The sequence below is a fragment of the Nomascus leucogenys genome, chromosome 15, assembly GCF_006542625.1.
Source record: "Nomascus leucogenys isolate Asia chromosome 15, Asia_NLE_v1, whole genome shotgun sequence".
Classification (NCBI taxonomy): domain Eukaryota; kingdom Metazoa; phylum Chordata; class Mammalia; order Primates; family Hylobatidae; genus Nomascus; species Nomascus leucogenys.
The window spans coordinates 25,458,677-25,471,092 of NC_044395.1; the positions used below are offsets into that span (position 1 = coordinate 25,458,677).

Genomic DNA, 12,416 nt, shown 5'->3' on the forward strand with positions numbered 1-12,416 from the left:
CTGAGAATTTAAGCATATGACCTCAAGATCCTGAGCATCTGTGTAAAGGAGCTGCTACATTATTATACTGGACGGTTTATTGGGTTGTCCTAAATTTTATACACATCCCATTTCTAAGGTGTGGTTGGTTTGTGAGGAAAAGCAGATGAGTTATAAAAATTTTTTGAAAACAATATAATTTCTTTGAGCATCTGAGTATAACAGAATAAGTAATTACATTATCCTGGTATATTGTACATTAAATTGGTAAGGAAATAGTGTCCAAAAAGCCAATTAACAAGAAAACTCTTTTATTGATAGAAAAGCAAAACAAAATTTCCATGAATTCTAATTATCTTTTTTCTTCTATCTATCGGATATACTCAAGTTCAAAAGTCAGTTTTTCTGTTGTTGTCATCCTTGTCACTGTTGTTGCTGTTCATCTCTCTACAGAAACAACCACTTGTAATCACAACTGAAAGGGAAATATCCCTACCGCAAATGGGTAGGATCTCCTTGATAAGTCATTGTCTCCAAATAAAATTGATTAAATTCTTATTGTCAGCTAAGCATTCATACATGGCACCAGTTGTATTATTAGGTTGGTAACATTAATAAGTATTGATGTCAAGCCTCATTAGCTGTTTCTCAAATGTTACCAAATAAATAACAAATCAAATCAGAATCAGATTTACATTCATTCCAGTGATTAAACACTCTCTTATAGATTGGGCAATTTATTCTAATATGAACTGAAACATCTGTAAGTCACAATCACAAGTTCCAACAAAAAATGGCCCAAATAAGTAGGCCTTTCAGATTCAAATTCAAAGTTCAGATTCACATGGGAATGGGACTAAGGAACCTGATCAGATTATATTAAAATTTCTGGTTCAGATGTAACCTGTAACTTCCACATAATATCAGCTAGCAATTGTTCAACTTTCACCCACAGAAAAGCATTAAAGCATATGTCTACATGATAAAAAAATAAAAATTTAACCATTATCTAATTAATACAATTGATACAGATAGAAATGGTGGAAAAGTCAGATGTCAAAGAAGTTTCTTAAAGCTAATTTATCCATATTATCCAAAAATGATTTATCAAACTAAAGAGATAATGGTCATATTTTCACTTTAACTTTAGCTATGCAGATGTAAATTGTATTTCTACACAACATATAGGTTGAAAATGAAAAAAATCAAACCACAATCCAGGTTCCAGGTTTGTGGTCTAGATGGCCCTAAACCTCTTCTGGATATTTTTGCTTTCCATCTAGATATTTAGACCACATTGATATGGTCATAACTTTATTATCATTGCTACATTTGAGTCACTAACCTAGGAAAGGAAGCTTATCTAATTACCAATTTCCCAAGCTAACCAGGACTCTCCCCTTTCATTATTAAAGAGAAAGTCATTCAGATTTGACCCCAGAGAAATAAGTGCATGCACATACCCAACTTTTCAGTATCCTCTTTGGGTAAGAGGATGGAACAACTATTTTGGTTTCCATCTCATTCTTGTAATGACAGAAAAGAGAATACAAAAAGTCAATTGTAAATTTATACAAAACGTATGCATATATAAATATCTATGGGTGTATATAAAGTCTAAATATTATATCCATCTACATCTTTAAGATTCAGAGTCTTGTACAGTTGACATAATAGTATTCTCTCTCCAAATTTTCTCATTTTTAAAAACAATAAGAATCAAGCATGCCACCTTATTAATACTGAATAGCAAGTGCAGAAGTTAAGCTGTAGCTATAGGGGTTTGAAGCAATTAGTTTGACGGGACATCAGTGAATAAAATCCTTAAAATAAATTTAGCTATTTCCAGATTGCCTTTTGTTTCATAAAAATGAAAACCTAAATGCCCTGTTGGTAGCATCCCAAACTCCTGAGACTGCCAATTGAGCTCTATAAGAAGCAGTGCTTTAAACAGGGTCCGTACGAATTGCTTGGATATGTGCTTATTGAAATAATTTGGTGTGGAGACTGGCTTACTAGAATTTCATGTAATTCTCTATCTCATAAAAAGAATCACAAGTGATACCACTGGAAGCTTAGTTCTGAGTATATTAAGCTCAGTATGAAATCTGACTCACAAACTGCATCATCTTTACACAGAGCGCTATTAAAAATATTAAACTACAGTCAATTAATGGAGAAAGGCATACACATTTAAAGGTGCACAATAAAAGTGTATTACAGATGTGTGCCCATGTTGAGAGGTATTGAGATCATTTGTTTTACAATATACATAATGCTTTTATTTCTCTTGTTCCTTGCATTCCTTTGGGGAAAAATGATGTAGGACAATTTCATAGTTACCCCCACAGAGTGTACAGGCTGCTCCTTGGAAGGGGATTATTATTGCATGCCTTGAATATACTATGATTCATAAGGCAAGAACATATGCGTAGCTTCAGCACCAAGAAAATGGAATCGTTATCCAGCACTGCTCACAACAGAACATCTTATTGCTTTAATAAAATGGGAAATTATTCGCTGTAGAAAGTGCACCAAATAAGGGGAAGAAAGTAATATCCATGCACTTACTGGAGCTCATTGGGAATGATGAAGCTCCCTTCTGGGTCCCTGATTCTATTCAAATTTCAAGTCCAAAAGTCATTCTGTAATAAGGTATTAAAGAGCTACCACTGGATGAGGGTAAGCTACAAAAATCAGTGGACTTTCTTCTTCACAGTGCCTTAGTCATTCTGATGTACAGTGTAGAACTCCGATGCACTACAGGATTCCCTAGTGGTCTGAGGGAGTTAATGCACTCTTTTACCTATTACTAGGAAGTGACTAAGGCACTGGAGAAAAACTGGTTCATTGTTTAATATATTGTACCCAAAGATTATACCTGGTCTTCCTAATATTACAAGATGGCATGCTTCAATGATGATCTTCTGTGCTTCAGGAAAGGTGATTATCTTATGGGTGATTAAAATTAAGTTTATTAAATTATTTTTATAAAAGATGCAGACTGAGCTTGGGCAATTTAATAGATGACCAAAAATATTAGAGGTAATATTTCCTCTGGATAAGAGCACATATGTCTGGACCAAGTAGACAATTTAGAACAATTAGTTGCTTGGGAGAGGGATGCTCATAGGGGCACTGTTGCCTTACACCCTGCAGGATAGTAAGGACTCTCTTGGCAGAGCTTTTTGCAGATCATTTTCATTCATACATTTTCCAAAAATTTGAATAGCTGTCAAAGGCTTGACTTCCAAGAAGAGATGCCACTGCATATAATTAATATTGTAATATGCTTCTGGCTTCTTCTGTCATTCAACCAAAAGAAACAAGGTGGTAAATAACTATAGACTAATTCTATTTCTAACATAGATGGCCTTGTCTGGCATTAGAAAATAATAAAATATTTATCTTATTTTCTCACTTTCTTTTTTTCTCAGTATTTTTGTATGTTCAGTGAAGTTAGGACAGACTGAGAAAGAGAGCCTTTCCTTTGCTGCAGGCACAGATTTGCAACTAAACAAACAAGCTGCAAACATTTTTATCCTATAAGTAATTACTGGATCTAGCTTTTCTTGAAATTCGCATGTCCTGTCGTCCAAATTGCCCAACATCCCCACCAGTCTCATCCCCAACCACATACAGTACAAGCAAGCACACACACCACTGCCTCCAGGTGGTAACTGCATGCAGGGAGAACTACAGGCACTGTTTAAATATTAACCATGTTTTTAATAGATGGCATTCTTGCACATCCATTATTTGTTTGTTTCTGTGGTTGTGTTTTTTTCTATTATTTGCAAAAGAAAAAATAAAGCATGTGTGTCATCTTTTTATAACAACAGTCTACTACAGAATAAGGTACAAAAGAACACTTCTGGAAACAGCAGAAGCCAGGTCTGCACCACTGAATTTCTCATCCAGTGGTAACCATTATATCAACAGCTGGAAATTAAGAACAATAATATACAGTTTGGAGGACATAGTACAGAACTATAGTTTTTTTCTGTATTTGGTACCAATATAATAAATATATAACAAAGGTGCACTTGTTCTAAAAATGAAACAGAAACATTCTAGTTGGTTAGATACTGCACTTTCAGTACTGCACATCACCTAATACTTTTTTTTTTTTTACAAAAAAGGTAACTTATGCAATGTTTAATAATAAGAAAACCAATAGTACACGCTAACTCGATTGTAGAAAAAGAAGAAAGAACCCAACCAAAAGCCAGAATAGTCACTTTCCAAAACAGCCCCTCCTCTGCCTTCACAACTAGAGGAAGTAATCAGAACGGTGAGGCGACTTCAGCACCAGACCTGGCTGGACAGCTCCCAGATCCTTTGTAAATCCTGAAAATGTCACAAGTCAAAGGTGTACGGGTGGGGGCGGGGCAGGGAGTGAAAGCATTAGCTTTTTTAAAAAAACAAACTAATTTAAAGATTTTAACGTACTTATGCTCGGCCAGCGAGGGTCATTTTAAAAAGTAAATTAAATGCTCTGTCCTGTAAAATGTAATGGTTAACCAAAGGGTGAGAAATGGGCTGACTGGCGAGGGGTACCTGTCATAAACGCTTTCCGGGGACTATTCTCTATGGCCTCTTGCAGTCCTGGTGCTTAATGTAGACATTTTCTTTATAATATACTATTGCCTGAGCCCGGCTGAGGGTGGGAATGGGGAGGAGAGCTAAAGGAAAAGTGAAAGCTTAGGGGTCAGAGGGGAAGGAAGGAAACTAAATCTTAACTTGACAGCTATGTACATTACCGGGCCCCCTCCCCTCCCTTTGCTCCGGGAATCAATGCCTTTTATATATTTGGTAGCTTGTGCGGTTTCTCCTCCTAATTGAGGGGAGCGCGGGGTGGAATGGGAAGATGCATCCTTCATTGACAATTAGAAATTATGTGATTTGTCATGCGCTTGGATTGTGTTATTAGTATTATAATAATTACTATAAATATTAATAAAGTATTATCAGCGTTATTTCTTCTTCCGAGACTTTCCTCGCCCAATATTTACAAATACCGCACAGTGCCTCGGCGGAGGAGAAACAAGAGTAAGGGGAGGGCAGGTAAGGAAACCAGGAAGAGGAAAGAGGGGCCAGAGGAAAATAGGAAGGAAGGAGGAAAAAAGCAAGGGTGGCAAAGATGCTGGAAACGAGGACAGGGAACGAGAGGGGCTAGACGATCAGGACAGTACCACCGTTTGCAAAAGGCCCTCGCCAGCTGTGTCCAAACAGGAGGAAGCTGCGTGTGCTCCTTGGGGACTGGAGGCTGGCAGTGGAGGCGGAGGAGCACAGGGACCCTGGCACGGGAGGCCAGGGGACAAAGAGGACGACGACGAGGCGTTGGAAGGGGCGCAGAAGGGAGAGTCCCGGGGCTGCCTCTCCAGCCGGGTTTCCTTTGCGTGGGTTGGGGCCTGCCTGCCGGGTCGGGGCAGCACCCCGCCACCGCGGCTGCCGCTGCAGTGATCCCGCTCATATTCCTCTTGAGCCCTCTGCATCTTCCGCTTCTTCATCCTACGTTTGTGGATGTGGAAAGTGGAGAGGGACAGCACGATGAGGCAGAAGATGAGGGTAACCAGGACAATCAGCACCAGCGTGGAGGAGAAGGACTGGAAGAGCTGCTGTCCCACCTGCGTGATGCAGGTGCCGCTGCCACCTGCGCCTGGGCCGCGGGCACCCGTGTTGCCGCTGCCGCTGGCGTTGGGGGAAGCAAAGGTCCGGTTGAGGAGACACGGCGGCAACGCCAGCCTCAGCTCCTTCGGCGCCCTGGCACTCATTGGCGCGGGGCTGGGAGGGGCCGGGCCCACTAGGCTTCCCCTCTTGGGCACACTGTTCCCACCAGCCAAGAAGAGGACGGAGCCCACGCCACCCAAAATTGCTCCCCGTAGCGGGAGGGGGTGTGCGAGCGAGCCAAGGACTAAGGTAGCAACTGCTGGCAAGCAAGGCGACCAAGGAGTGAGCGGCGCCCGAGAGATCCTCGCCGATACCACCTCGAACACGTCTCCGCGCGCCCCTTTCCTTTGCAGAGGCACCAGGCTGCAAAGACACAAAGCTTAGTTAGAATCTCGGCCGCTGCCCAGGGGAGTGCTGTCGGGAAGGATCAACTACCACCGCAAAGCGGCCCTCTGGGCACACTGCCTGAGCTGGGCGCTGCCTGTATTTTCGGTCAGCGGACCCCAGTCTGCCCGCCCGTGGCCGTGCACCAGAGCCACCAGCAGCCTGCTCACGCCACTCGACAGGATGGGGTCTGCGCCGGCACCGCGGAGGTGCAGATTACTCAGCAGATAAGGCAGCCTCCCTTCCGCCCTTCACAACTTTATAATTGCAACAGACACGCAGCCGCTTCACATTGAAGTCCCTACTTCCCAGAGCGCCGGCTCTCCTCTTTTCTGCGCCCTCTCGGTGGATGTCTTCGCCTGGATCCTACCCTTCCCAGCACGCACTCCGGGCCGCCGCGCGGGCTCCGGGTACGCAGTCCTCCCTTCCTTTCCCTCCCCCTCCAGACTCGCCCTCCCTGGACAGCGTCAGATCCCTTGGGTCCCATTCCCAGGGGGATACCCCTGGCACCACATCCCACTCTGCCTCTATCCGCGACCACGGCTGACGCGCAGGAACGCGCTCCATCTCTTCTCCAGCCTTCTTCCCTGGCATTCTCCGCGCTCCAAAAAAAAAAAAAAAGCAGCTGAAGCATCTTTCTCAGCTGACACATTCCCACAAACTGCCCCCTCCTCCCCATTTCCCTGTGCCCCCAACTTGGCAGTAGCCTGATTCTTTCTAGAGGAGCTGGAATGGAAAGGGGAGGGTTCCCTCCTGCAAAGTTTGGGGAACGGACCTTCTTTCTGTCCTTCCCAGACCCAGCCCAAAGGCCCTGAGGATTTTCCAGCGTACCGGAGCCGGTAGACCCGCAGCGCACAGGAGAGCCTCCTTGCTGCTCCCAAGAGGCAGCTGCAAACTGTTGCACTGCGGAGCAGCGAGGCAGCGCTCAAGCAAGCCGGGGCAGGGGCCGGGGGCAGGGGCGGGGGCTGGAGCTATGCCAGGGGTGGCTGCCCAGGCCGCTTGAGCTGTCCTCCCTACTCGCGCCCGGCCGTCAGGCCACCCGGCCATCAGAAGCCTTTAGTCACACCTTGTCTCTTACCTGGACCGCCAGCTGGCTGCAAGGAGGGAGCCCCCGCCGCGCGGCTGCAGTGGCGGCTGCAGAAAGCGTGGAGTGAATGGGCCAGAGACCGAGCCGCGCTGCTGCCGCCGCCGCCGCCTTCGCCTTCGCCGCCGCTTCAGGGAGCTGAGCTCGCAGCCTATTGCCAGAGAGGCCGGTGACGTCAGGCAGCCACCGCCAGGGCTCCAAGCCACCCCTCAGGCCCCCACCCACCCTAGTACCCCAACACCTTGTCCTAGCATAGCAAGCGTCTGACACACACTTCCCAGTTCCCTGCCCTTCTCCAGCCCAGGAACTAGGAGAAGCAACCCCTACCCCCACGCTGCAAGCAACCCACCTTTCTCACTCCCTTGCCTAGGAAGAGTTGAATCTTCAGTTCTCCAGCTGTCTGATTTCTTTCTAGAGCTGACCCTTTGGTCCCAGAATCACACTTTTACACTCTGGATAGCCATCTACCATCGGTGCACAGATCAGACTTTCTCCCTGGTGGCTGATGAAAATTTCCCCCACCCCTAATTCCTCTCTGTGCTGCCCCTGTTTCTGAACATAAACTGCGTGCATTAGAGAGATGACAGGGACATTTCTCAACACAAGTGTGACAGAACCCAAAACACAAACCTGAACAAATTAATCCAAATTAGCCATTTTTCTCCACTGGAGTTTCCAAGTTATCTTTCGCTCCATCTGATTCATGATCCTCCTTCTTGCATCCCTCACATCTTCATCTCCAGGCCCCAGACCCACTCAATGTATTAAACACTCCTATTCTGACAATCTAGACACTCATGAGCACACAAAGCATAGTCTTACAAGGAAGAAATATGAAATTATTCACAGGAAGGCAAAAATGAACTGCCTTATGAAAATTCCAAGTATTTGTAGCTTGCACAAAGTACCCCTTCATTGGCCCTAATTCTTGGTAAAGTGTTTGGAGCACAACCTTTTTTAGCAAAATGCATAGAACTTCCAGAAAAGAATTCAACAGCCTCCCTAAATCTTGGAAGAGATTAGTTAACTATTGGTTTAAGAGCCTTGGAAAAATATGAATAGTGCATTTGGTTACAGAATCCAGCTTTGAAATGGAGTATGCTCATTTTTCTGTTGGAGAAGCTAGCTGGGAACAGTACCTAAAGACATTGCATGGTCTTTGAAGGCACTCAGGTGTCTTACTAAATGTGTGTTTTCTTCTTTCCTCCTTGTCTTCTTTTCTATCTTTGAGTCTAGCACAGTGCCTGTAGCTTACTTGATAAATTGAATGATGCAGTGTATGTTGTTGTGCTTTCCTGCTATGCATCGGAAATGACTGATGCCCAGTTATCTGCTTGTATTTGCTGTATTTGTAAAGAAAGAGGGTCTGACATGTGGAGGAAAGGCTGTCTGTAATATGGGGTCCCTTCTTCTGACTCTGTGTTTAGGGTCACACAGTTACTGATGTCTGCCCCCCGCCCCTACTCCAATGCTAGCATCACCTTCCTGCCTGGAATGAGAGCACCAGATGCCTGCAATAGCCACCTGCCACAGTTGGACAATTTGACTTTGGTGGGCTCAGGGGATGGAATGGTGAGCCTTTTTTTTTTTTTTTTTACACTGTGACTAAGTGACACTTTACCATTGATGCCTGACAGGCAATGCCCCATTTTTTCACACTCGCTTTGCTCCTGAAAAGTTGAGTCTAATAAACATTTTGTAAAGCAAATCCAATTTTGGATTCTCCAAAAAGAGATCTGGCTATTTCAAGAGAGTCTTTAGCAAAAAATAAAAATTTTTTTAAAAATGTTATTTTGTAAAGCAAAGAATTTTTATGTAATTAGAATTAACTCTTGGCCAGGCACGGTGGCTCACGCCTGTAATCCCAGCACTTTGGGAGGCCAAGGCGGGTGGATCACCTGAGGTCAGGAGTTAGAGATCAGCCTGGCCAACATGGTGAAACCCTGTCTCTACTAAAAATACCAAAATAAATAAATAAATAAATAATTTTAAAAAATTAAAAAGCCAGGCATGGTGACAGGCGCCTGTAATTCCAGCTACTCGGGAGGCTGAGACAGGAGAATGGCTTGAATCTGGGAGGCAGAGGTTGCAGTGTGCCGAGATTGTGCCATTGCACTCCAGCCTGGGCAACAAGAGTGAAGCTCCATCTCAAAAAACAACAACAACAACAACAACAACAAAAAAAAAACAAATTAACTCTCAATGGTCTGTTTTCTAGATTTGAAGGAATTATTGAGTTTTCCCTATGGGGAATATACCTTTACAACATGTTGTAATGGGATTACAATATGTATGTAATGGGATTCTTCTTGCACGCCAAGCTTCTAGGACATGTCAGAAGGCTTCCAGTGTTATTCGTTTGTTACAAATGATAGCCATCTGTTATACCAGGAGAATCTCGATCTAACTTAGAGAAAAGTGCCACATGGGCACCTGTACCTAAATCTAAGCAGCATTGAATCAATAATAATAATAGCTATTATCCTTATTTGCAAAACACCTACTATGTACCAGGCTATAGTAAACCCTATATTAGCATTAATCCTCTCTACAACCTTGCAAGGTTATTTTTGCCAAAATACAAAATTATTCATTTACTCATTTGTTTAACAAAAATCTGAGTACCTGCTATAAGAAATGTGAGAAAACTAAAGGTCAGAGTGTTTAAAAACAATGTCTAAATAACCCACTGAGAAGTATATTACCACATATATTATTGGGCTGAAACACAGGTAAACTGATTCCAAAGTCAGTGTTCTTTCTATGACTACTTTTCATGACTAATGGCTTTTCCCTCTCTCTTTCCGTTTCTCTCTTTAAAACACACTTATTTTTATTTTCGTTTTACCTCTCTCTGCTTCTGATTGGGGTAATTATGTAAAGCTAGAGAAAAGCAGAGATGCTTGGTTGAAGTGCAGGAGGGAAGATGGGAAATCCCCATTGTTCAGGTCCTTCCTTCCAACCAGGAGCAGTCTACAGGATCTCCACAGATTCCTTTGGACGGAACAAAGTCTAGTTTGACTAAGGCAGGTCATTCTAAACCACAGTGCAGAATGATAGATGCCAGTCTCCTCTTAGATTTACAGGGACTTTTCCAGAGAATGTTTAGCTGCTTTTGACATTTTGCCTAATCTTATATCTCGTCTAATCTGGGCCCCTGCATACCTACAGAGGTATGCTTATATGTTGTCATGTTACTATTAACTACTGCCCCACCCAGTAAGTAATAAACAAAGCTCAGAGTGAAGCTCTTGACTTTGTTCTAGTTATCTAGTTTTATTTTAGTTCAGTCTTCTCATCTGCAAAATGGGAATAATAATAGAATTATTTTTGCAGTGCTATTTTAAGCACTGAGCATATAGCAAGCATTCAATAAATAGTAGCTCATTACGTTATAAAGAAAATTACTAAGGTTGATATTTTATCCCTGGCAATAGAAGCATTATATTGTTTTGGACATCAAAATTCAGAAAAAAATTTGATAAGTATTAGTGTCCTTTATGGGAAGATGACTAGAAAGATGAAGGGACTGAAAAGAATGATAGATAAGCAATTCAAGGAGCTGGGAATATTAATCTTAGAGATGGAAAGATGTGGAAAATGTATCATAGCCTCTTAAAATATTTGGAGTATCATCAGTAGAAAATGGATTATCCTACCCTACATACTCAAGAGAGAACAGAAATGTAGTGAAACAGATGTAGGATAGGAAGCCTCTTTCAATTCATTATTTCATTATTTAGAAAGGAAAGACTTTTCTAACCACGTAGCCTCAGCAGTCTTCAAAGTGGAAGAGTCAATCCCTGAGAATACGTTAGACATTTTCCAGGGGAATATATGTATAGTTTTAAGGGGATTATTTTCCAAGTCTTCTACCTCTATATGTACTTCTCCCCAAAATGTATCTATCTGGATTAAAATTTATCTTTTGTCACCTCTCCTTGCAATTGTCCTATTTCACAAAAGAAAAACGTATGTTTCACCAGTTTGCCACCTTACTATAGTACATTTACTCAGGGTGTGAAAACCTTTGTGAAACTACGAAAAACAATACCTTGAGGATGTATAACTCCTGAGAGAGGTGACAGCTGTCATCTGGGGGACAAACTATCTATGTATCAATTTATCTTAGAATTAGAGTTTAAAAGTTAGGTGGTTGTCAGAGGAATAAAAGTATTCTGGTTTATTTAAATTGAAAAATGGATCCAGACTGTTTTTGGAGACAGTAAGCCTGATTTGTCTATTTAGATTGACAGTTAGAACTGGATTTGCCTGATAGATTGTATGAAGACATCCTATACAAATTGAATGAGTTAAATCTGTTGATCCAAAGTTTTGACAAAATATATTTTAAAAACATATAGGATATGGAATACACCAGACTGAGAAACTCATTTATTAAACAAATACCAAGAGTGTCCCTACTGTGTGCCACAAATTGTGTCAAGTGCTTGCTACACCAGGGATCAAGGAAAAGTCTCTGCAGTTGGGAACTTACATTCCAGTTACACACGTGATCACATTCTGATTATCTGGCCAGACGAAGAGAATGTTAACAATTCCCTCTTTTCCTAATATTTTTAAATGAACTATCACTCCTGTCAAAGAACAGAAGAATGTAAACCAAGTAGACTGATAGATGTGAAGTTAAAGAGGCAGATGGGTAAAAATAGATGGACCAGCAGATGTCAAATATTTGATAAGATCTTTGTGATGAACAGATCCTGGATAATGAGAGTCCTGGATCATGGTCAGAAACTGAGTGGCATATGCTTCTTTCAAGTGCTGTAGGGTGTAAATCTGCTTTTCATAGGAAAGATAAACTGAAAATACTTCCATCATCCGGAAAAAGATATGCCTAGATCAGGGTTTCACAACCTTGCCACTATAGGAGTTTGGGGCCATATAATTCTTTGTTGTGGGAGGCGGTCTAGTGCCTTGTAGGCTGTTGTGGTTAGCCGGATTCCAAAGACGGTCCCACAAGATTAAATCATTAAATCCAATGGTTATTTAACAACAAAACTAATCTAGATATTTCTGTGACCTTTTTTTTTTTTTGAGACTCGGTCTTGCTCTTTCATCCAGACCAGAGTGCAGTGGTGCAATCATAGCTCACTGCAGCCTTGACCTCCTAGGTTGAAGCAATCCTCCTGCCTCAACCCCACCACGTTGCTGGGACTACATGCATGTGCCACAATATCTGGCTAATTTTTAAAATTATTTTTGGGTAGAGCTGGAGGGTCTCACTATATTGCCCAGGTTGGATGGTATGATGAAAATTTTTTTAGATGTAATC

The 12,416-nt window shown here is 42.3% G+C and overlaps 1 protein-coding gene across 1 annotated transcript; it reads right to left on the reverse strand.

The window, feature by feature from the left end:
* Positions 1–273: 273 nt before the first annotated feature.
* C15H11orf87 (chromosome 15 C11orf87 homolog) lies at positions 274–7,318 on the reverse strand. Its single transcript, XM_003253104.3, has 2 exons — positions 7,115–7,318; positions 274–6,015 (listed from the first exon to the last, which is right to left on the reverse strand). Exon 2 carries the CDS (start codon positions 5,754–5,756, stop codon positions 5,163–5,165), a length of 594 nt encoding a protein of 197 aa, XP_003253152.1. The 5' UTR covers positions 5,757–6,015; positions 7,115–7,318; the 3' UTR covers positions 274–5,162.
* Positions 7,319–12,416: the final 5,098 nt, after the last annotated feature.